The sequence below is a fragment of the Thrips palmi genome, unplaced genomic scaffold (genome assembly GCF_012932325.1).
Source record: "Thrips palmi isolate BJ-2018 unplaced genomic scaffold, TpBJ-2018v1 HiC_scaffold_12, whole genome shotgun sequence".
NCBI classification, from domain to species: domain Eukaryota; kingdom Metazoa; phylum Arthropoda; class Insecta; order Thysanoptera; family Thripidae; genus Thrips; species Thrips palmi.
The window spans coordinates 7,764,356-7,785,240 of NW_023144623.1; the positions used below are offsets into that span (position 1 = coordinate 7,764,356).

The 20,885-nt window shown below is 53.0% G+C and overlaps 3 protein-coding genes across 3 annotated transcripts in view; 1 reads left to right on the plus strand and 2 right to left on the minus strand.

Moving 5' to 3' along the window:
• Positions 1 to 34: 34 nt before the first annotated feature.
• On the minus strand, positions 35 to 4,044 carry LOC117640734 (zinc transporter 7). Its single transcript, XM_034377581.1, has 6 exons — positions 3,835 to 4,044; positions 3,076 to 3,306; positions 2,801 to 2,996; positions 2,433 to 2,699; positions 2,127 to 2,354; positions 35 to 2,013 (listed from the first exon to the last, which is right to left on the minus strand). Exons 2-6 carry the CDS (start codon positions 3,255 to 3,257, stop codon positions 1,816 to 1,818), a joined length of 1,071 nt encoding a protein of 356 aa, XP_034233472.1. The 5' UTR covers positions 3,258 to 3,306; positions 3,835 to 4,044; the 3' UTR covers positions 35 to 1,815.
• A 148-nt stretch (positions 4,045 to 4,192) lies between these two features.
• On the plus strand, positions 4,193 to 7,833 carry LOC117640733 (dihydrolipoyllysine-residue succinyltransferase component of 2-oxoglutarate dehydrogenase complex, mitochondrial-like). The gene is made up of 12 exons (XM_034377580.1): positions 4,193 to 4,382; positions 4,831 to 4,855; positions 4,945 to 5,002; positions 5,087 to 5,166; positions 5,274 to 5,348; positions 5,443 to 5,498; positions 5,587 to 5,695; positions 5,793 to 6,004; positions 6,103 to 6,278; positions 6,384 to 6,582; positions 6,673 to 6,924; positions 7,017 to 7,833. The coding sequence occupies exons 1-12, from the start codon at positions 4,305 to 4,307 to the stop codon at positions 7,149 to 7,151; spliced, it is 1,455 nt and encodes a 484-aa protein (XP_034233471.1). The 5' UTR covers positions 4,193 to 4,304; the 3' UTR covers positions 7,152 to 7,833.
• A 90-nt stretch (positions 7,834 to 7,923) lies between these two features.
• Positions 7,924 to 20,885, minus strand: part of LOC117640508 (neuroligin-1-like) — an 18,583-nt gene continuing 5,621 nt past the window's right edge. Inside the window, exons 2-12 of the mRNA XM_034377028.1 lie at positions 17,306 to 17,489; positions 17,023 to 17,220; positions 16,774 to 16,931; positions 15,595 to 15,707; positions 11,160 to 11,343; positions 10,147 to 10,241; positions 9,947 to 10,083; positions 9,651 to 9,767; positions 9,447 to 9,569; positions 9,312 to 9,329; positions 7,924 to 9,221 (exon numbers count right to left, since the gene is read on the minus strand). Of these exons, the coding sequence (XP_034232919.1) occupies positions 8,904 to 9,221; positions 9,312 to 9,329; positions 9,447 to 9,569; positions 9,651 to 9,767; positions 9,947 to 10,083; positions 10,147 to 10,241; positions 11,160 to 11,343; positions 15,595 to 15,707; positions 16,774 to 16,931; positions 17,023 to 17,220; positions 17,306 to 17,489 (1,645 nt within the window). The 3' untranslated portion in view covers positions 7,924 to 8,903. The remainder of the gene's footprint in view (positions 9,222 to 9,311; positions 9,330 to 9,446; positions 9,570 to 9,650; positions 9,768 to 9,946; positions 10,084 to 10,146; positions 10,242 to 11,159; positions 11,344 to 15,594; positions 15,708 to 16,773; positions 16,932 to 17,022; positions 17,221 to 17,305; positions 17,490 to 20,885) is intronic.

Sequence of the window (20,885 nt, forward strand, 5' to 3'; positions counted from 1 at the left end):
TTATTCTTCCCTTCCCTATTACAAACACAAACCGTTACAGACCCTTTTTTGCTTTTCAACCATTTGAAACGCATTTGGACACATTTGATTTTTATTGTATGAAATTACCTTAATGAATTGTCATCAAAACAGTAAAAAACGACACATGCAAGTATCTACTAACAAAATGGAGCCATGTAAAGGAAAAGAAACTTGTGTACCAGAAGCCCATGGAAACAAGCAGTGCAATTACCATTAGAGTAAATTCAAACAAATCACAATGAGAAATGACAAAAAATGCATAAGAAAGAGGTGGATAAGTCTCAAGAACAAGAAAGGTCAGAGACCCCCTCCACTCCTATCTAGGGACAAAAGAAAGAAATGGACATGATACTCCACTGAACCCGAAATAGCAGGGCAGTCACTCTAAAGTCTAAAGAAAGTACTTCCAGGCATTGAAAGCAGAAACTTAAAATAGTTACAAAGAGTTATACAGCCATGAGGTCCCTTCCAGAAACCAACAAGCGCTACAATAGACCAAAAAACTCAATAAACAATATAAAAAGCAAAACATCAAAAACTTTTTGGCAAATATTGTCATTAACAGGTTAGATACTGATGAAGAACTGAATTGTCACCTAACACACCAAATGTGCACTGAGAAGAGAGGAAGACATTGTTAAAATCTATTTAAAATTATGCACTGCGAAAGAATAGATGGTAGAGAGTTTCAAATACTTCAGTAAACCTCAAATAAAAACAATAGTGATCTTTATAAGTCATAATGCCTCCTACTTTATTCAGGCTTACGATGTGTTACAAAATACTCTTCAAAAGATAACTTGCCTTTGAAGCCCATCAATAAAATCATGAAATTCAGTTAATTCATCACAGTTGAGTAGTACAATGGCTACAAAAACAAATAATTACTAATATCCTCAGCTACTGCCAGAGAGTGCCCTAAGTGGCAATTACAACTTATAACTTAGATAAAATATACAAATATGACCAATGTATCTAGAGAAAAAGATTTGAGAAGACATTCTCAGGTACCCCATTCATGACAAACAAAGCAAAAGAGCAAGTCCAGAAGCGTATCCCCTTGTACTGTTGTCATCAAGTATGGATGCTGCTAGGAATGAATGGAATGTTATAAGTGGAGAATAACTTAAGTTGCGATCACTGAAAATTTTCAACATAACAGCAAAATTACAAGTGACAGGTAATACGGTGCTGTCATCATCAACACTATTATTGAACTGACAGTATGAATATACTAGATAGCTGCATCAGAAGCTGCCCTCCTAGCAATTAATGAAATGCAATTCTTTAACATGAACACAATGCTTACATGCAAATTAAAAAGTCAACTATTTTTTTTATTGTGAAGGTGGTCATGAACAATAAGTACACAAAGACTAATATTACACATTCCATGCACTTTATCAACTTTTTGATTTTATCAGGCATACCAACAAACAAGGATTTATGACCAATAGAAAATTTTCCAATAAATGATAAGTGAACCCCACCCCCTTTTTTCTGTATGTATGAAAATAAAGGTAAAAAACTCAACAAATTATGAACAAACATTAACAACTACCTTAGCAAAGTATACATGTTTTAAAAGCCTCGGTAAACAATAACCAGAAATATAATACTCGGTGTTTCTTGAAGAGGCACTCAACAAAAGGGCTACCCCATTCCTCTGCCTTGAAAGCCAAGTTAATAAAGGCTGAGAACACTTCATTGCCAAGCAATTAGGCAATATTCTTCTCTTCCTGAAGCTGCAGTGGGCATAATTCTTTTGAAAAGTTAATTTCACAACGTAACTTATCACATGTGGGCATAGTCTAGTTGCACATACAGTTGTCGCACTCCTACCCCAGCAAATATGAGATGGGTGTGGCTGACAATATACTTAGGGTCAGCACTTTTAGCAACTTCAAGTTTAAGAGCACCAACATACACATCACTACAAAGAGTCCAAAAGTGAGGCTCTTGTATGCTGTACACACCAGCAAGTTGAGAAACCTAGAAATAAATAGAAAAAAATATCAGTTCAGAACATTAAGAAAATTTTTGTTTAAAATGTTTAAAAATTGATCTAAAGATAGATTAGTGAGCTAAGTATACATATTGTGTACCTTCTGATAACATTGCGGTAAGACATGGTCTAGAGCAGTTGGTTGCCGCTGCATGAGAATCAAGACCGAATCTTTGATAAGAGCAAGCACACTTAAAGCAATAAGAATGGCAATAAACATTGAGCAGATGGGGTCCGCTCTCATCCATCCAAACATCTGCATGAGAATTGCAGAAACTATAACACCAACACTGCCTAAAGTGTCTGCTAAAATGTGAAGGAAGACTCCCTGTGAAAATGGAAGCAAAATGTAAGTAAGTGAAGAAGATGGAGTTGAACAGTTTCACTCACAGAAAGTAAGTCTTACCTGCATTATTTGAGAATTTCCACTAGATAGGTTTATTTCACTTCCATGTGAGTGATTGTGATCATCACCATGAGAGTGTCCATGACCACCATGGGAGTGACCATGGCCACCTCCACCATGTGAGTGGCCATGGCCCCCACCACCATGTGAGTGACCATGTCCATGTTGGAATGCATAAATACCAACCAGATTTACCAAAAACCCAAGGATAGATACAACAAATAAGCGTTCATGCTTCACCTCTGGTGGTTCGATAGCACGTTCCACCTGTAAAACAATATCACAATATCATCCAGAATCTTCCATACATCTCTGTTAAAAAATCAGACAGAAATTTGTCAATTGTCATGATTTTTAGGTAAACTTACCGCCTCAGACATAATGAAAAATGCTATGAAGAGGAGGAACAATCCATTTACAAAGCCAGCTAAAACCTCAGCACGGACATAACCATATGAGTATTTGTCATTTGCTTTCCACTTGGTGACGACAGATGCTGCAAGGCCCGCCAGCAGGCCAGTGCAGTCAAAGAACATGTGGAATGAATCTGATATGAGACCCAAGCTAAAAAATAAAATTATACCAATGAGTGGGATATTAGGCAAATGGTAAGTGGATTTAAAATGCTTGCTTTTAAGCTTACCTGTTCGTCCAGATGCCATAAAACAATTCAACGAAGGCAAAAGAGAGGTTGAGGATAAGGAAAAGTAGAAGATTTCTTGAATTCCGGTCAGCAAAGATGATGCGAATCCAGCCTGCCACCTTCTCCTTGAGACGAGAGCCAAGGGGGCGGTATACATCTTTGTTGTGTGATAAAGGAATCATGATTTGGCCGACGGTGGGTGATTGGCACCCTTTATCTCATCAATTTATTCTAAGAAAAGGAAAGAGACAAGTGCATTAGCAACCCAACGTGCCACCCACACGCCACAGCTCGACAGCAGAAACGGAGAATTTCATTTATAGTGAATAACATGTTTTAGAAATACTTATCAAGGGGGTAACTTAGTGCTCAGTGCGACGAGAATATAAATGTCTCGAGAAAGGCATTAGATGTTGAGTACCTTAACCTCATTTGGAATGATCGCTAACGCATTTCTAAGAGTATATCTAATTAACTTCAGTGAGAATGAAGATGCATGCGAAAGTCTTTCACATTTTGAATACAACATAAATTTAAAGAATGAGACGTTTGAGCATTCAAATATTATAAGATGTGTAGCCGGCAGCTCGTCTGCTGGCCAGCTGTACAGGGGCACAAAATACTTTAAATGTGAACAAAGTAAGTTGTACTACAAAGCTAAGGCACTGATATGAACCAAATTTTTTTCTAGATTTTCGCTAAGAAAAGTAGTAAACTCCTGCACACTTAAAATTTGAACTAAATGGCAGATTTGCTTACCATTGTTTATGCCAACAAGATGTTGTCAACTGCTGCAGATCCGGCAACACCGCAAGGTCGAGTTGGCAAGGTGGCAGAAATCTAGATCACTATGACAAATCTCACGGGCGGAAAGCACTTGCTACACTGGCACACTTACGTGACCTACATATTATTTTAATCACTTTAACCAGCGCCATTTAAAATCAGATATGAATACCAGCAGATACCTCTTTGGGCATTTTCCTCGCTTTTTATTTCTGGTTTTTTGTTGGTTTCTTGCCGGACATTCAACGACAAGGCGCTGTTGTGACTGATTAAGACTTACAATTTTTCATAGTTCCTCTCAAGAATCGTCTGCTGGTAGGGTGAAGAATCTACCGTGCAGTGAACGTGTTCTGTCCCCTCCGTCCTCGGACTCCATGTGGCCGTGCTGAAGGTCTGGCCAGTTTTTTCAGCGAGTTCCACAATTTGGAAGAGAATCGGCTACGATGTTGTCCGTTTCAAGAAACGTCCATCGGAGTATATGCGGGATCACATCCAAAATAGTTAATGGCAACAATTCGAAAGTAAGAATATCAATGCAATGTGTTTTTTAGTCAGTAACCTGTGTCCTTACCAACAGAAGGACCCGGTCCATCTATTTAAGGAACAACGATTATTTTCCATTCAAACGTGTCCCTTTAACTTCCACCTGTTCTATTTTGCCATGTATTTTATAGTGTTACTTATTTACACGTTGCTTTGGTTCCTGGCACGTCAAATCAACTTCATGCTAGGTTAAGTCAAAACACCAAATGCAGCAATAGATTGTCATGTTTTAATTACAGTACTCATCACTGTGTCATTGCTCTCATATTTATTTATAATGTCCTTATAAAATTCCTAGATTCGCTTGCATGTTTATGTTTGTGGTTGGAAAACATATGCTCCATCACATGACTTCTCCAAACTTGCTTCAAACCTGTGATCTGCCCAGAATGGTACAGTTTTATTTACTCACATTATCTTTTACAGGTTGCACAGAAATTTTTAAGGCAAGGTAAGTGTCTTGTCGTGTTTGGTAGTCATGCAGCCGGTCGTTGTGTCTATATTGGTTACAATGGAATAATATTGTGATTTTTTTTGTAGGTCGAAATACTCATTCTGATGCCCGTAGCCGATTATGTCTTCTATCATCTTCGAAATGGTATTTTAACTTATCTAAACTTGTCTAACTAAAATAATTTTAGACCCCATGTTTGAATGTTTCTGATCGGTTTTGCTTTCTCAGTCTCTCAACATGCCATATTCGCTGTCAGAAGATTCAATGGGCACCACAATCTCGTTCCTTCCAAACATCTCGTGTCTTTTGTAAGTATATTGTGTAATTTCATAGAGTTGTAAAAAGTAATGTGATTATATTGGTATCTTTTTACTTATGTGCATGTTTGTTATCTTGTAATTGTTTTTCCATTCAGATCAAGAATCACAAATAGTTAACTGTCCCGCCTTCCCCGAATCTGTATCTGAAGGAGATATTAGGTGGGAAAAGGGTTAGTGTTAAACATTTGAGTATCTTAAATTTGCTCTCTATCTGTGTAACTTACTCTAAACTTGTAATTAAATTTTTTAAATGTTTTTTTTTAGCTGTTGGAGACCAAGTATCTGAGGATGAAATAGTCTGTGAAATTGAAACTGACAAGGTACCTGACATTTTATTTTCATTTTTACCCCTTCAACTTACCTTGAAACAGTCTCTCATACTAAAATTTTTATAAATACTTGTTGTAGACTTCAGTTCCTGTGCCCTCACCAGCTTCCGGCATTATTGAGGAGCTTTTTGTTGAAGATGGCACAACTGTCAAAGCAGGTGTCAAGCTTTTCAAGCTTAAGCTTGTGGGTAAGTGTTCATTCTGTAAGGTGATGAGCTGTGACAACATCCTTCACCTTCAGGGTTTGCACAATTTCCTTACCCTCTGTATTACTTTTTCGTTTAGCTGGAGGAGTCAAGAAAGCTGCAGCGCCTGCCGCTGCCGCACCTTCACCAGCTGCTGCGGCTCCCCCGCCACCTCCTCCACCTCAGCCAGCCGCAGCTGCAGCTGCCCCTCCTCCACCACCACCACCTGCTGCTGCTGCCCCTCCACCAGTTCCTCCCCCTCCACAGGCGCCAATGAGCTCCATCCCTGTCGCTGCTATCCGACACGCTCAGGTTTGCGGATGAGCTGCCTTTAACTATATTACTAAACTTCTCTCAATATTTTTTTTCCATTTCTAATATCTGATTGTTGTAATTTTTCTTTTTGTCAGTCTATTGAGGCTGCTACGGTGAAGGTTCCCCCTGCAGATCCCACCAAAGAAATCAGCGGCACTCGCACTGAGCAACGAGTTAAGATGAACCGAATGAGGCTGCGCATTGCTCAACGACTCAAGGAAGCCCAGAATGTCAATGCCATGCTTACAACTTTCAATGAACTTGACATGAGGTACTTTGAGCCAACTATTTTGGGGATTCCATCATGTTTTCTTGTATTCATAAACTTTGTCTCTAAGTTTTGTTATTTAAATTTTATTTATTTGAATTGTTTCAGTGGCATTATGGAATTTAGAAAACAAAACCAAGAAGCTTTCCAAAAGAAGCATGGCATTAAATTAGGTTTCATGTCAGCTTTTGTGAAGGCTGCTGCCTATGCACTTCAAGATCAGCCTGTGATCAATGCTGTGATTGATGGCAATGAAATTATCTACCGTGATTATGTTGATATTTCTGTGGCTGTTGCCACCCCTAAGGTAATGTGAGATTACATGTTAAACTTAACTTTCTTCATTGTAAATGATTCCTGCTCATGTGAAAAAAATAATTTGGTGTCTGCTTTTTAGGGTTTGGTGGTCCCAGTTCTTCGTAATGTTGAAAGCATGAATTACGCTGAAATTGAGCTGGCTATGGCTGCAGTAGCAGAAAAGGCACGCAAGGGCGCTTTGGCTGTTGAAGACATGGATGGTGGTACTTTCACTATTAGCAACGGTGGTGTGTTCGGTTCCCTTATGGGTACTCCCATCATAAATCCTCCTCAGTCAGCCATTCTTGGCATGCATGGTACATTCGAGCGACCTGTGGCAATCAAGGGCCAGGTGAGCATAGATTCTATAGTCATGCAAAGTTTCTGATTCCTTCAATCTCTTTAGAGTTTGGGTGCAACTGTTTACAATGATTGGTATTACAGGTTGTCATCCGCCCCATGATGTACATTGCTCTTACCTACGATCACAGACTGATTGATGGTCGTGAAGCTGTTCTCTTCTTGCGCAAGATCAAGGCAGCTGTAGAAGATCCACGTATCATAGTTGCGGGTCTGTAATTTATTATCGTGTTCATAAAAACCTCAGTTTTTATTTGAAAATGTAAAGAATGGAGAATTGTGTGACACAGTCCTACTTCCCTCAGTGGAAATCCAACTCTAGAATTTTTTAAATTTTTTTCTGTTCCTCTTTTTGATTTGGATACCCACTGCCTGAAGATGTCATGTGGCTTCTTTCCTTTCTTACAGTAGAACAATTTCTTAACCAAACAGCACGAATTTGCTTTTGTATATGATGGTATTCGACATTGTATGCTTTAAAAAAATAAACGTACTCATGTCACTCTGAGTTTCATGAGCTCAACTAAGTTAGTACTGTAATTAAAAAATAAAAGACTTTGTTGCTATGAATGATTCAGGTTTTGATGGATCACATACTTGTGTTGTTATCTGCACTTTTGCAGGACAGAAGTGGAGAATGAACTTCCTGTGTGATATCACTGTTTTACCAAATATTTCTTTTCAACTAGGGCTGCCAGTATTTTAAACTTTTACTTCTTTAAAATGTGAATTCTCTTTGTTACAGTATGTATATTTCAATAGAAAGTATGTTGCTTGGTCATTCTGTATAGTAATAATCTCATGATTGGACATAATTAATTGTACTGTAAGTGATACCACGTGGCTATGTAAATTTATCTACCACACAACATGAAAATAAAAACATTTCCATCAAAACTTATGTTGTGAGATAAAGCTATTACTTTTTTATGAGGTGTTCAAGCCTAGGTGGATGGTGGACACAGTGATGCAGCCAGGGCTTGTCAGCAAGTCATTAAAATTTTGTCACATATATTCACATTTTCAGTTCAAAAGAAAAATACAGTTCATACTTTTCGTCTCGCACCCTATTTGATACACCAAAAACAATTTTTATTTCATTATAAAACAACTTGGATGAGAAACATTTAGTTGAATGTAGTTGAGTAACACATTAAACAAAAACGAAAAAAAGTCTGTTGATGACTGCTTGGCAGCTTGAGGAAACAGAAATTCAGGGTGTTCATGCACAATAACTCTCATAAAACCGTAAATGATATTGGGATTATTTGGTTTTACAAAATATTTGGCAGTACAAAAATCACGTACAGTTATGTATTCTGATGGTTTGCCAGAAGGACCACATCATTTCAAAAAGAAAAGGAAATGTAGAGGTTGGAAGAAACAATGGATAAGTCTCACCAACTGGAACCAAATAAAAATTGACTAAGGTAAAATGTACGACTTTTCAAGTTTATCACACCAACGAGAGAAGAGTTCCTAGTTAGTATTGCACCTTAATTTTGTGTACCAATAAATTATCTTAGAATTGTCTCTTTCTCTGCATCCTAATAAGAAGCAGAGTAATATCACAGACAGAAGTGGCTGAACAAGGAGGCACCGACGTAGTGCGTCTTCTTACTTCCATAGTTTCTGAGGCCCCGCCTCTTGATTGCTTCGGAATTCACACCACTGTTGTTTCTCCTAATAGTTTTCTTTTTTAACAGACTTTTTGGTCATTGTAGAGCACAAAGGTTTTTTGGTGACCCCGTGACCAGGCAGGTATACCCAATGTATCTCGCGTTTCGAGAGACCAACCCTCACTGGGATTCGAACCCGGGTTTGGTCAAGCTCTTGCGCCGTGCCGGCCGTGGCACGCGTGTCCTAGAAGTGCGTGTTCTGGCTGTGGTCCTGGTACCCGGCGGACGAGGACGCCGGCGATGGCCCGTGCCCGGCGCCGCCCTGGTCGTAGTCCGCCGAGGACGCCGATCGTCAGACCCGGAACTCGTCCATCCTGGCCAAGGACGACGCGTGTGAGGACTCGGGGTTCCGCTTCTTGAGCGTGCCCATGCCCATGGTGCCCATGCCCATGGACTGCCCCATGGTCTGGCCGAGGCCAGCACTGTCCAGCGTTTGCAGGTGGTGCAGGTGGTGGTGATGCTGCTGCTGTTGCTGCTGCTGCTGGTAGCGTTCCGACTCGGCGGACAGCGTGGACGACTTGACGGGCACCTTGGGCGCTTTGGGGGCATTCTGGGACCGCGGCAGGGTCGCCCCCGCCGACACCACGCCCGCCACCGCCGCCTCGGCGTGCTGCGAGCACAACAGGAACGAGTTCAAGTCAGCCACGCAACGCGGCAGCGCGGCAGCACGCGCATTGCCACAGGGAATTCCTCCACTCACCTGCACGTGTTGCTGCTGCTGTTGGTGCTGCTGCTGGCCCTGCTGCTGGCCTTGCTGCTGCTGGCCCTGCTGGCCCTGTTGCTGCTGCTGCTGCTGCTGTGAGTGCGGCGCGGGGTGCGGCAGCGTGGCGTACGCCCTGGGCAGGTCGGCGACGTCGGGCGGCGGCAGGTGCGCGCCGAGCTGCAGCGTGTGGTTGTGGTGGTGGTAGGGGTTGTGGTGCGCCACGCTCGTCACCGTCTGCAGCCCGCCGGGGATGATCTGTCGCCAGGGTGGTGGTGATGTAGTGCGGAACAATGCAGTACGGGCCGAGCTCGTTCTAGAAGACAGGATGGGACTCACCTGCAGGTGCTCGGAGCCGCAGACGCTGGCGTGGATCTGCCCGTTCTCCGCCCGCTTCTTGAGCGTGCCGGAGCTCCCAGCGTCGCTGCTGGAGCCGCGGTCTCCCCGGTCCCGGTGCTGCAACAGGACAAGCACCCCGTCCGTGAGGCGTGAGGACCGCGGTGCCTCACAGAGGCGACAACTCGGGACGCTTTGGTTGAACCGACCAATCGGAGCGCTCGCTGGGCTGAACCGACCAATGGGCACTCAGCGCGCTGACGTCACCTGGTTGTCGCCTCGACGGCGACGCCCCTTACCTTGTCGCGCTGCCGGAAGACGCAGGCGAAGACGAGCATGTTGAGCAGCAGCAGGGTGCAGCCGATGGCCACGGTGGCGGACAGCGCCGTGGAGTAGGCCGCGAAGCCGTCGGGCTCCGGGGGCAGTCCGTCCGCCCCCGCGGCGCCCGCGAGGCCCGGCGCCCCGGCCGCGACGGTGCCGTGGTCGCTCGCGGTCGCACCGTGCGTCGCCGCGCCGCCCGCCCCCGGGTGCACCGTCACGGCGGGGGCGGAGGTGACGGACGTGGCGCCGCTGCTGGGGTTGGCCGACGGCGTCCTGGGCACGAGCAGACCGTCAGTGTAGGTACAGTGTCCACGGAACTCCCCACCGAGGCGAAGGAGGAGGAAGAAGAAGAAAAGACGTGGACGGACAACGCACTGGGCTGGGCGCGAACCGCGCGGTCGCTGGCCGAAATGACGAAACGGTGCCCGCAGCGAAATAATTCCAATTCGGAGCCGTTTGCAGAAACTAAACAACAACGGCTTCCGGCCTTGTTAGTTCAATTCATTATGGGCCCCAGCGACGCGCAGCGCGCAGCCACGCCAGGGAGCCGGGGCTTGAGCCTCGCTGCAATGCTGCAGGCAAGGAGAGAGGATTCCTCCAGCAGCTCCGAGACACAATGTCGGAGGTTTTTGTTCGGAGCAGTGGCGGGGAAAGGGGCGGGGGGGGGGGGTACAAGGAAGCAGCGCAAGTCTTGTGTGCCAGCAGTGCCAAAGGGGGGACAAGGGGCATCGCGACATGGTCGTCGTCGTGTCCCCCCCCCCTCCCGGCCGTCTTGCACCCCGCGCCCTAGTCCCTAGTTCAAAGAGAGTACTCCCATTCATCAGCACGCTTTGGGCTTTGGCCATGGGAGTATAACGAGTCCGTGCTGGCGAGGCACTGTTGTGCTAAGTGTCGGCCGCGCGGTGCCGCGCGGTGCGGTGTTGTTAACTCGTCCGGCTGCTGGCTGCATTTGCATCTCACAGGCCCCAATTATCCGCAACCGTTTCTTTCCCGGCGTCGCGCGGCGCGGCCCGCCCAAGGCCCGCCACTCCCAACACTAACAATAAAAACAACTAAAACGCGTGTCGGCGTGCAGGCGCGTACCCAGAGGGGTCGCCACGCCGGTCATGCCCTTTCCTGTGGGACCTGAGTGTAAGCAGCCCTCAGAGAAATGGGCCTCTACTCACACACAGTGCACGTGTCGGCGCCTACCTGGCGTTGGTGGTGGACGTCCTGGTGGCGTTGGCGGCGACGTGCCGGTCGGCGTCCTCGTCGGCCAGCTGGTGGTGCTGCGCGGGCACGCCCTCGCCGCCGGGCCGGTGCAGCTCGGGCACCAGGTGCAGCCAGAACGACAGGCGGTGCGCCCGGTAGTGCGTCTTGACGCGCGGCTTCAAGTCTGCAGCAAACAACAAAAACGGTGGTTTAGCAATTCAGCTCGTGCTGACGCCCGACGAAGTGACAACAATTTGGATTAAAAGGTTTGAAAAAAAAAACAACAACAAAAGGACGATGTCCTCATTACTCTGCTGTGCTCCGGGCGCTCCGGGCGGCAACCGCTAGGGGAGGAAAGGGAGGGGGGGAGGGGGGAGGCGCCATTCACAAGCGTGGCGTGGCCAAGCACAGCCAAGCACAGCCAGGGTGAGGTGCTGTCGCTGTCGCAGCCCGCGAATCGTGTCACCACCCTACTTTACACAAGTCCGCTCGGTCGGTGCGTGTGGCTAAGTGCAGGGGGAGCGGAGGGGAGGGGGCCGGAGGGGGGCGGAGGGGGCACAGCCACTCGGTTTACGACGCCGAGGCGCGAGGAGCGCGGGAGTGAGAGCGCATTACCGCACCGGGGACAGGAACACTGAGTGTCTCTCCTCCTCCTCTCACTTATTCATTCCTCCATCCTCCGTCCCACTCTCTTGCCGCGCCTCTCGCTGCGCCGCCCCGGCCGCCCCGGCCGCCCCGGCCGCCCCGCAGACCGAATCCGAGAGTCCGTTTCGTCGCTCTGTCTCTCTCGCACCTACAGGGGACGCCGCACGAGTGCGGGAGGGACAGAGCGACGAAAACGACTCTCGGAATGAGTCCGCTGCATGTGCGCACCCCGCTTCCTTCCGCATTTAACCGGCCTTCCTCAGCCGCCGCGTGCCCGCGTGCCCTCCGCTCCGCGCCCTCCACCCTCCGCGGGCTGATTCCGTGTTTCCGGCAACCCCGGCGACGCGCTGTCTCAAACGAAAGAAGGAAACCAGCAATTTTGACCCTATTTCGCCGAGTCAACTCGCTGGAGAACCTCCTTGCCGCCACAGTTTCGAGCAGACGAAATTTCGGTCGGGCAGCGAGGTGCTCCGTCTTGGTCCACCCGGAAGGCAGTTGCCTTGGCAACCAAGCCGTAACCAGTGTAAGCACGCCCCCGTTTCTGGCAGTGCACTTCTTTAGGACTTTAGGGCCCCAGCTAATCTGGACACGTGGCTGAGAGGCCGTGACGGGGCGGGGCGGGGCGGGCGGGATGTCCCCAGGGACCCCGGGGACTGGGACTCAAGCCCGGCGAGGACCGGGCTGGGGTATTTGCACCACCTCCAGGCACGGCCGGGCACGGCCGGGCACGGCCGGGCACGGCGCTGGAGCGAGGCCGCTTCTTCCAGAACTTGAATTTTCCGGCCAACTTGAGACGCTCCCCCTCCCCCCGCCTGCCTGGACGTCCTGGACGTCGCGTTGGCCACCCTCGCCAGCCCTGCAGCCTGCCCTGCGAGTTTGGCCTTGTTTCGGTGGCGTGTCGTCGCCGAGTCCTCGGCGTGTCTCGGCGCCTTGATGGGCGCCATCTCGGACACGGCCCAGCACCCGCGCCAGCGCGGCACCGCGTGCAACCCGCCCAAACCCGCCCTCTCTCGGCCTCGGCCCCGCTAGCCCCCCGCCAGCCCCCCCCCTCCCCCTCCCCCCCCTCCGCCAGCCCCGCCGGACAGCGGACCAGGTTCGCACAGCTCGCACAGCTTCACACAGCTTCGCACTGCTTTCGAAGTGGGCCAACCCGTACCGTACACTGCGCTAGAAAAGTAAATCAAAAATATAGCGCACGACTGCTTTCGCTAGAAAAAAAAAACAGAAACAAAAAAAAAGCGAATAGGAAAAGAAGGAGAAGAAGAAAGAAAGCCGATTGCCGGCGAGGCGAGCTGGCGTTACCATGAACCAAGAATAAGAATAATAATTTCCTGTTTTATTCTCCCGTCCTTCTAAACGGCCGCTGCTCGAGGGAGGAAAAAGAAACAACAAACTTGATTCTGCAAAAGCGTCAACCCGCAAAGGCGCGAGCCTCTAGCCAACCCTTCCCCTCAAGCTGGAGAAAAAGGGGAAACACGAATAAGAACTGCAGCGAAACCGAAAGAAGAGGGAAATAAAAAGAGAAGGCCGATGGTAAGCCCAGTGGGGTTGACAATGGACACGTCCAGGGGCGGCACCGGGGGCGGCACCGGGGGTAGGCCGCGGCCGGGGGCGGCACCTTCATCCCGCTGCACGCACAAAAGGCCGTGTCGGAGTTACATGGACGGCCGCCTCCTTCTGTTCGACTTGGCGTCGGCATGAGAGCAGCAGGCTGTCGTCGCTCTGTCTCTGTCGCACTCGCGTGGCGTGCCGTAGGAGAGCGAGAGAGACAGAGCGAATGGCGCGGCAGGCAGCGCACCGCGTCAAAGCGCCGCCACGGCGTCGGTGCGGCCGCCCTGGCTGCCCTGGCGGCCCCCAGCACCTGTGGTACGCACGTCGCACGCAGGCCACGTCATGCACGCCCCAGGCCCCGCCAAAGCCAAGCACCCCGCCAACGCGTCGGCGCGCCAACCGCCAGCCACGCCCAGCGTTACGTAACGCCACTCCTTTGCGGCGCCGGGCCGGTCCCGGTCCAGTCCGGGGGGGACTGTCAGTGCCCCTACCATGTTTAATCCTTCTCGACTGACGTCTCAAACTGCCGGGGAGTGGGGCGGCGGCGCTGGAGAGCCTGGAGCCTGGAGGAGGCTTTTGCATTCCGGTCCCCAGAGGCGGGCCGCGCGGGGCTGCGCGGGACGGCGCGCTATTATGGATTAAAACCCGATCGTCTGCTCTCTGGCGCTTGCCGCGCTGCCGTCTAGACCCGCCCGGCCACTGCGGCGCCGCGCGGCGTAAAGGACGAGCCCTCTTTAGCCGATTGGGGCTTTAATAAACTAGCGGAAAATCACGCGGGAAACTTTGGCCGGCTGGCGGACCGGCGGCGCGGCGCGGCACCATGGCGAGGAGCAGTCAAGCTGCCAGCCACCCAAGGCTACCCAAGGCCCTCAGGGCGGCCAGAGCCAGCCCGCCCGCCCGCCGAGGCCTTCCAATCGTTTATTTGCCATTTTTTTTGTTCCTCCCCATTTTTAAGGGAGAGAAAAGATTTTGTGCCGAGAGTGAAATCAGGAGGCCGGCCGGCGTATTGGAGAGGGAAAAATGTTTTCAATCACTGCCTTGCGGGTCTTCGCCAGTCTTCGCCGAGGGGAGAGGGACGCGTTTGTTCTGGTCAATGCCTCCACGGCCTCCACGGCCTCCACGGCCTCCACGGCCTGGTTGGCGGCGGGGAGCAGCGCGGCGACAGACGGCGGCCCGGCGGCCGAGAAGGCGTGCGGGGTAAGCCCGCTCGGCTTCTAATCGAATCATTGGCGACGTGCACGACGCCGCGTGCTGCAGGCCGCGCCCTGTCTCGCTCGCACCTCCAAGGGACTCCCCCCGAGTGCGAGAGAGACGGGGCGACGTCTGGCAGGGTAGCCCGGGGTGGCCGGCCACAGGTCCTTTGAGGCCGACGGCTGTTTAGTGGGGTATCGGCGAAGGACGGGGTGGACGGGGCTGCGGCGGGGAAAAGAGAGAAGGAAGATTCCCCCGGGGAGAGAGAAAGAGAACAAGGCACGTGGAGCTCACATACATTATCCTCGCTTTGGGCGGAGAGAGAGGGTGAGAGGAGGGGAAGGAGAGGGAGAGAGGTGAGCAGCCCCGCGCCGCACCGGGCCAGCCGGCAGCCGGGCCGTCCGAATCGCCTTATCCAATCTACCGACCTGCCAAAGCCACGCGCAGCACCGCGCAGCACGGCCGGAGACAGGGCCTAGGCCAGCCAGCGCCAGCCACCCGGCTGCTCGTCGTTAAGAAGGTAATACAGCCTCGTCTCTTTGTTCGACAAGGACGCAACGCCCCGCCTGGCCCGGCCACCCAGGCGGGGTACTCGCAAATAGCCTGCCCCTCGAAGAAAGGCTGTCTGATTGGCCGTCTGCTCCGACCCACCCCGCCCCGCCCCGCCCCGCCGACGAACGCCGGCGTTTTCTTTAGGCAAACTACGTATTTTGGCTGGCAGGCCCGTCCAATCAGGGACGGAAGTGCCCCCCCTTCCCCCGCACCCTCTGTTCGTGGCCTCAGGCTGCCTGGGGCCTCGGCAAGGAGAGGTAGTCGTTGGCCGACCCCTCCACCTGGCAATGAGAAGTGGAATGGAAATTTGGCTAGGATCAGCTGCAGGTAAATTACTTGGCCGTTCCAGGGAGCATCAGTGTCTCCTGCAGCACCGTGGCTCCTCCCCCTCCTCCTCGCCGCCCCAGTCGGCCGAGCTGAGCTATCCAAGACCGCCGAGGAAGACCGGCGCGCTTTACTTTACTGTTTTCTGGCTCGAAAAAAAAAGCTAACTTACCCAAATGGAGGTACTTCTTGTGCACGGGCTCGTAGGCGGGCCATTCCAGGTTCCGGTACCGGCTCCGCTCGGCGCGGCCGCGGCCGCTCTCCTCCACTGGGTCGCTGGGCGTCCTGCAGACAGTCGGAAGGGCGGCCGTTAGAATGAAAAGGACACTACAAAAAAAGGAAAGGAAGCGAGTCGTTCATTCCGCCTGGTGGGCCTGTGTGGCCCTCTCCGGCCCTCTCGACTCCCGACCCAGATTCGCACCCTAATGAAGAATCACACAAGGCCGTCGTGACAACGTCACACGCTTCAATGCGTGTACTTGTCCCATTTTTCTCGCTTCGCCGGAGCTTCTATTCTACTCTGTTTTTATTTTTCTCTCCAACAGTTTTTTTTCTCTTTTGTGTTTTTTTTTTGTTGGCGTTTTGTATCTTTCACACTGTATGGCGAAAGCAAAGAGAGTCTCGTTCCTCGCGGCGCCTCACTGCACCGAGCCAAAGACAACCACTAGTGCCAACTGTTGACATGCAAAACAATGGGGGGTGACTACTCGCGTCCACGCCGCCAGGCCGCGCCGCGCCAAGAGACAAAACGACAGCAAAAACGACAACAAAAACACGAGAAAAGATGCACAAGCGGTCCTTTGTCCGGCGAAATGCTTCTGGAATCCTCGGCGATCCGCTCGACTCTGCCAGCGCTGCAGTGGCCGCAGTGGCGGCGCAAGGTGGCAGTGGCAGCCACTTGATATACATTCGCAGTGGCGGGAAGCGGAAGTGGAAGAAAGATTATAGGGAAACAGGAAGGGAGGCAGAGCCGGGCAAACCGGCCAGCAAAGGGCCCTAAAAGACAGGGCGGGGGCGAGGCGAGTCACTCGGGGCCGCTGGGCTGCTGGCTCTTTAGGAAGCATTCCGCGCCCCAGCCCTGCCTGCCAGCCCTGCCTGCCCGCCCGCCTTGCCCCGCCTAGGGCCGCCGGGCCCCGCCAGGGGCGCTGCCGGCGCTGCTGTCTAAGATCGTCAAGGGGTTGAAGGAGCTGGGCCGCTGGGGCGCGAACAGGGACTACATGGAGAGGCGGGTGGAGGCGGGGCCCCCGATGAGGTGCACTTTAGCGAGCCACTGCTGTCGACCCGTTTTTGCAGCCCTGCCGGCCCCGCCGGCCCCGCCGGCCCGGCCCGGCCACCCCATCCCCTTCCTTACCCGGTACGCGCAAAGTTGGTCCAGTAGGTCATGACTGCCTCTGAGAGCAGGCCCTCCTGCTTGGTGTAGTTGTTGGTGAAGAAGGACAACCCCTCGGTGCCAGCCAGGGGCGCGCCCAGGACGTAGGGCAGCTCCTCGCCATGGATGCAGCCCTGCCGCTGAACAGCGGAAAAAAGAAAGGAATTAATCGGAGGTGAAAGGAAACCACGCCAGTTCCGCATTTCAGTCGTTTTTCTTTGGCCCGCGCACCTGCTGGTAGTCGCCGAACTTGGTCTGGTAGTCGAAGACGTAGATGTAGGTGCGGTTGGGCGTGACGGCGGCGTGCAGGTCGGCGGTGAGCACGGCGGGGGCCACGACCCGCGCGTCGGACAGCGCCTCCAGGGTCTCGTCGCGGAGGTTGACGGGGTGCTGCACGGGCCGCTCCCAGTCCGTGTACTCGTTCAGCACCTGCAGCAGAGGCGTCGGAATCTTTCCTCAACAAAACGTAAACAACACAAACGAAAAACAAAACACATCGTTTTGAGACACGTACCGTGGCGAGGATTTCTGAGCGGTGAAAGCTGAGCGTGTTCCTCACGAAGTTCTTGAGGATCTTGGCGCGGCGGTCCGACTCCAGCCCGAACTGCTCGTCCGCCGAGGAGAAGGACAGGAAGGCCTCGGCCCGGACCACGCCGATGACGAGGTCGTAGCGGGCCAGCTTGGCGGCCACGGCCTTCCTGGCCAGCAGCTCGGGCAGCGACGAGAAGCCGCCGCCGGCGCCGGGGCCCGCCAGCGAGCCGCCCGCCGCCCGCGGGGCCGCCGCGGAGAGCTGCTGCGTGTCTGGGGCGTGTCCCTGCGGGCCAGAGGGAAGCACGGAGCACGTTAGAGCCAACCCCGAGACGTTCGAACCGACCCTGGGCCGGAGCCGTCAGGGCCGCCAGGGCCGCCAGGGCCGCCAGGGCGAAGCGAGGCCAAACCGCTCTCAAGGATCGGGCGGAGACGGCGGAGCGCAGCGCGGAGCGGGGCGGGGCGGTCCCCGGTGTAAACGAGAGCGCCTGCCAAGCAGAGGAAAACCGTGCCGCGGCACGGCGCGGTCCGACGGGACTGCCTACCCGCCAGGCGCTTGGTGCCGAAGAGCGTCGCTTCTCTGTCGCACTCAGGGGCGCGAGAGAGACAGAGCGACGCCCCGCGGCCACAGCGCTGCCTGCAGACTGATTCCGAGAGTCGTTTTCGTCACTATGGTCTCTCTCGCACTCATGAGGTCCCGTACGGTGCGAGAGAGACGGAGCGACGAAAACGACTCTCGGAATCAGTCTGCTGCACGCCGTTGCCGCCGTTCTGCGAAGGCCGCGGAGTGCCGCCTTCATGCCGCCGTGCATATCAAGTTACCCGCTCAGCGCGCCAAGCGCGAATCAGGCTTCTCTCTCGCACCCCCGCGGGACGCACCATGAGTGCGAGTGAGAGAGAGACTGAGCGACGAAAGCACCATTCGGAATCAACCTGCTGGTCGCGGTCGCTCAAAAATGGAACTCGAACCATCAGGTCGTGTCTGATTCTCGAACCGTGCGGCAGCACGCTTCGAGACAATCGATATGTCAGCGGGCCTCGCCAAGCAAGCCCCGCCTCCGCCGAGCCGAGCCGAGCCCCTCACGACAACGTCGCTCTCATCTCGGATCTGGATTTTTCTCAAAGGTATGATCCCGGGGGCTTGTTCTTGTTCCGCCGCCCCGTGCCGCTCCGTCTCTCTGCCCCTCCCCCGGTTTATCATCTCCGCAGTAACTTTTGCCGCTATCAGGAACCACAGGAGACGCCCGCCCCTCTGCCTGGCTGCCCTGCCTGGCTGCTTTGCGAATCGGAGCGATCCGCCACTCTGGCCCGGCCTGGCGCGGCCACTGCAGCCACCATCGAGCAGCGGAGCGGGGCTGATTTAAAAGATAAACTGCCTCCCCAAATTAACAGCGTTGCCAAGTCGGCGCGTCGCGATTCGGCGTTTGCGCGCGAAAATTCAAACGAAGCTCGCGCTGGCTGGGCTGACGGCAAGCTGGCGCTGCCAGGCGGACCAACTTCACACGCATGCTAATGAATGTTAATGGCTGCGCGCGGCGCGTGCCCTCGCCTCGGTTGGCACCACTGCCTTTCTGACATCTTGTTGGTACAGAGGGAATCCCGTAAGGCGGCGGAGCCCGGCAGAGCCCGGCGGCGGAGCCAGCAACAACAACGCCAGCCATTTCCATTTCTTGCACTGCTGCATGCGAGGTTGGCCACCCTGCCCGCTGTTTTTGTTTTTGTTGCCTCGGTTGGCACGCTTGTGCGGCCGCGAGATATGCCAAGATGTGGTGGCGCGTTTCTCTTCACTGTCCTCGTCGCACTCGGGGCACTCGGGGCCGCCGGGCTGGCTGTGAAAATGCCGAGGCCGCCGAGGCGGCAACGTGTTGCCAACTGCCCGACTGTCGGCCTGCCAGTGTGTCAGTTCGTCCGTCGCGTCCGCCCGATTCCGAAAAGAAAAGCTGCCGCCTGGAGGAATTATGCCGCGACCGCGAGGCGTCCCGACAAGGAGGGAGAGAGAGGAAGAGACAAAGCGAGGGAGAGAGCAGAAAGAAACAAGTGTGATTTTGACGCCATGCGTGCTCCAGTTCCCGGGGCCGGCCCGCCCGACTCGGCACGGCTCGGCACTGCTCGGGGCCAGATAGGAATTGCAAGGATGAAGAAGGAAGAGCCGAGAATGAGTGTGGGAAAGTAGGCCAAGGGTTGCTAGCAGATAATTTCATGGGAAAGTTGCCAGGACTGGGGAAATATGGGGAAAAGGGGGAGAGGGATGGCCGCCGGGACCGGCGTGCATAAATAAACATACATTCTCTAAATAATAATAAACTGTGGCAACATGAAATATCATTTTACGACTATTGGTCTTTTTTCCTCAAAAAGGTAGATATTTTGAGATTTCTCCGGGGCGAAGTATTTTCCTTTTTCCCGCAGGAAGCTCAAGCTCGGCCACACGCACAATAAAGCCGACAGCACTACAGTAGCCAGCGCTGCGAATCCCAGCAGCCCTGCGCCATGCCTGCAGACTCGCGCGGAGGGAGCGAGAGAGAGAGAGAGAGGGAGCTAGCGAGCGGAGCTAGCCGGGGCCTTAAGGAAGCGGAAACGCGCCGCGGTGGGGGAGGGGGTAATGGACCAAGAGGAGGGGAAGTGGGAGGGGGGGGGGGTATGTACTTGTTCCGTACCAAACGGAGTAGAGATGCGGCCCAATATCACCGTAGGGAGCATATCACAATCTCTCTCTCTCTCTCTCTCTCTCTCTCTCTCTCTTTTCTCTCCCTTCTTTTGTTTTTCCCCCCCTCTCTCTCTCTCTCTCTCTCGTGCAAATTAGCGCTCCATTGCTGAGCGAACTCCGACACCTAGGTCAAGATGCCCCTCGACAACGCGATGATGGTGCAGTACCCCCCCATGCGCGCACGATGGCACAACGCCACGCCCTGCCACGCCCTGCCGCGCTCTGCCGCATCATCCAGCAGCGCCAATAATAACGAGCCCGCGAAAAAAATGAAAAAAAGAAAAACAAACAAAGCCAAACAAACGACGAAAAAAGTGATAGAATAATAAGAAACGGATAGCGTTTGATATTGGCAGGCCTGTCGGCGCCGCCACTTAGCTTTCCCCGGGTGCAGATGCAGCGGGGCGGGGCGGGGCGGGCGCGGCGGCAAGATGCTGCAGTTCGGCCAACAGATGGGGCCGGCAAATAAACGGCCGAACCAGCGACCGGCCGGCCAGGCGGCCAGCCGGCCAGCTGGGACGGCCGCAGCGCCGCAGCGGCCCAGCCAGCGACTTGACGCTTCGCTCCAAAAAGGAAAAACGGAACGGCTAATGTTTTTATCGTGTTTCGCCATAGTTTTTCTTTCCGACCCGCGCGCGCACGTTATTGGCTGACGTTTTTTTTTTCGCGTCGCGACAGCGAGGCACTGGCCGGGCTCCCCCAGCCGAGAGTCGTCTCTCGGCTGCGTCTCTGTCGCACTCACGGGGCGCGGTGGAAGTGCGAGAGAGCAACTGCACTCCCGGGGCCACCTCACGCCGCCTGCCATCCAGCGGGTAGGCAACACGCAGCGCGAGGGTGAGTCGCGCGACGGTCGGGCCTC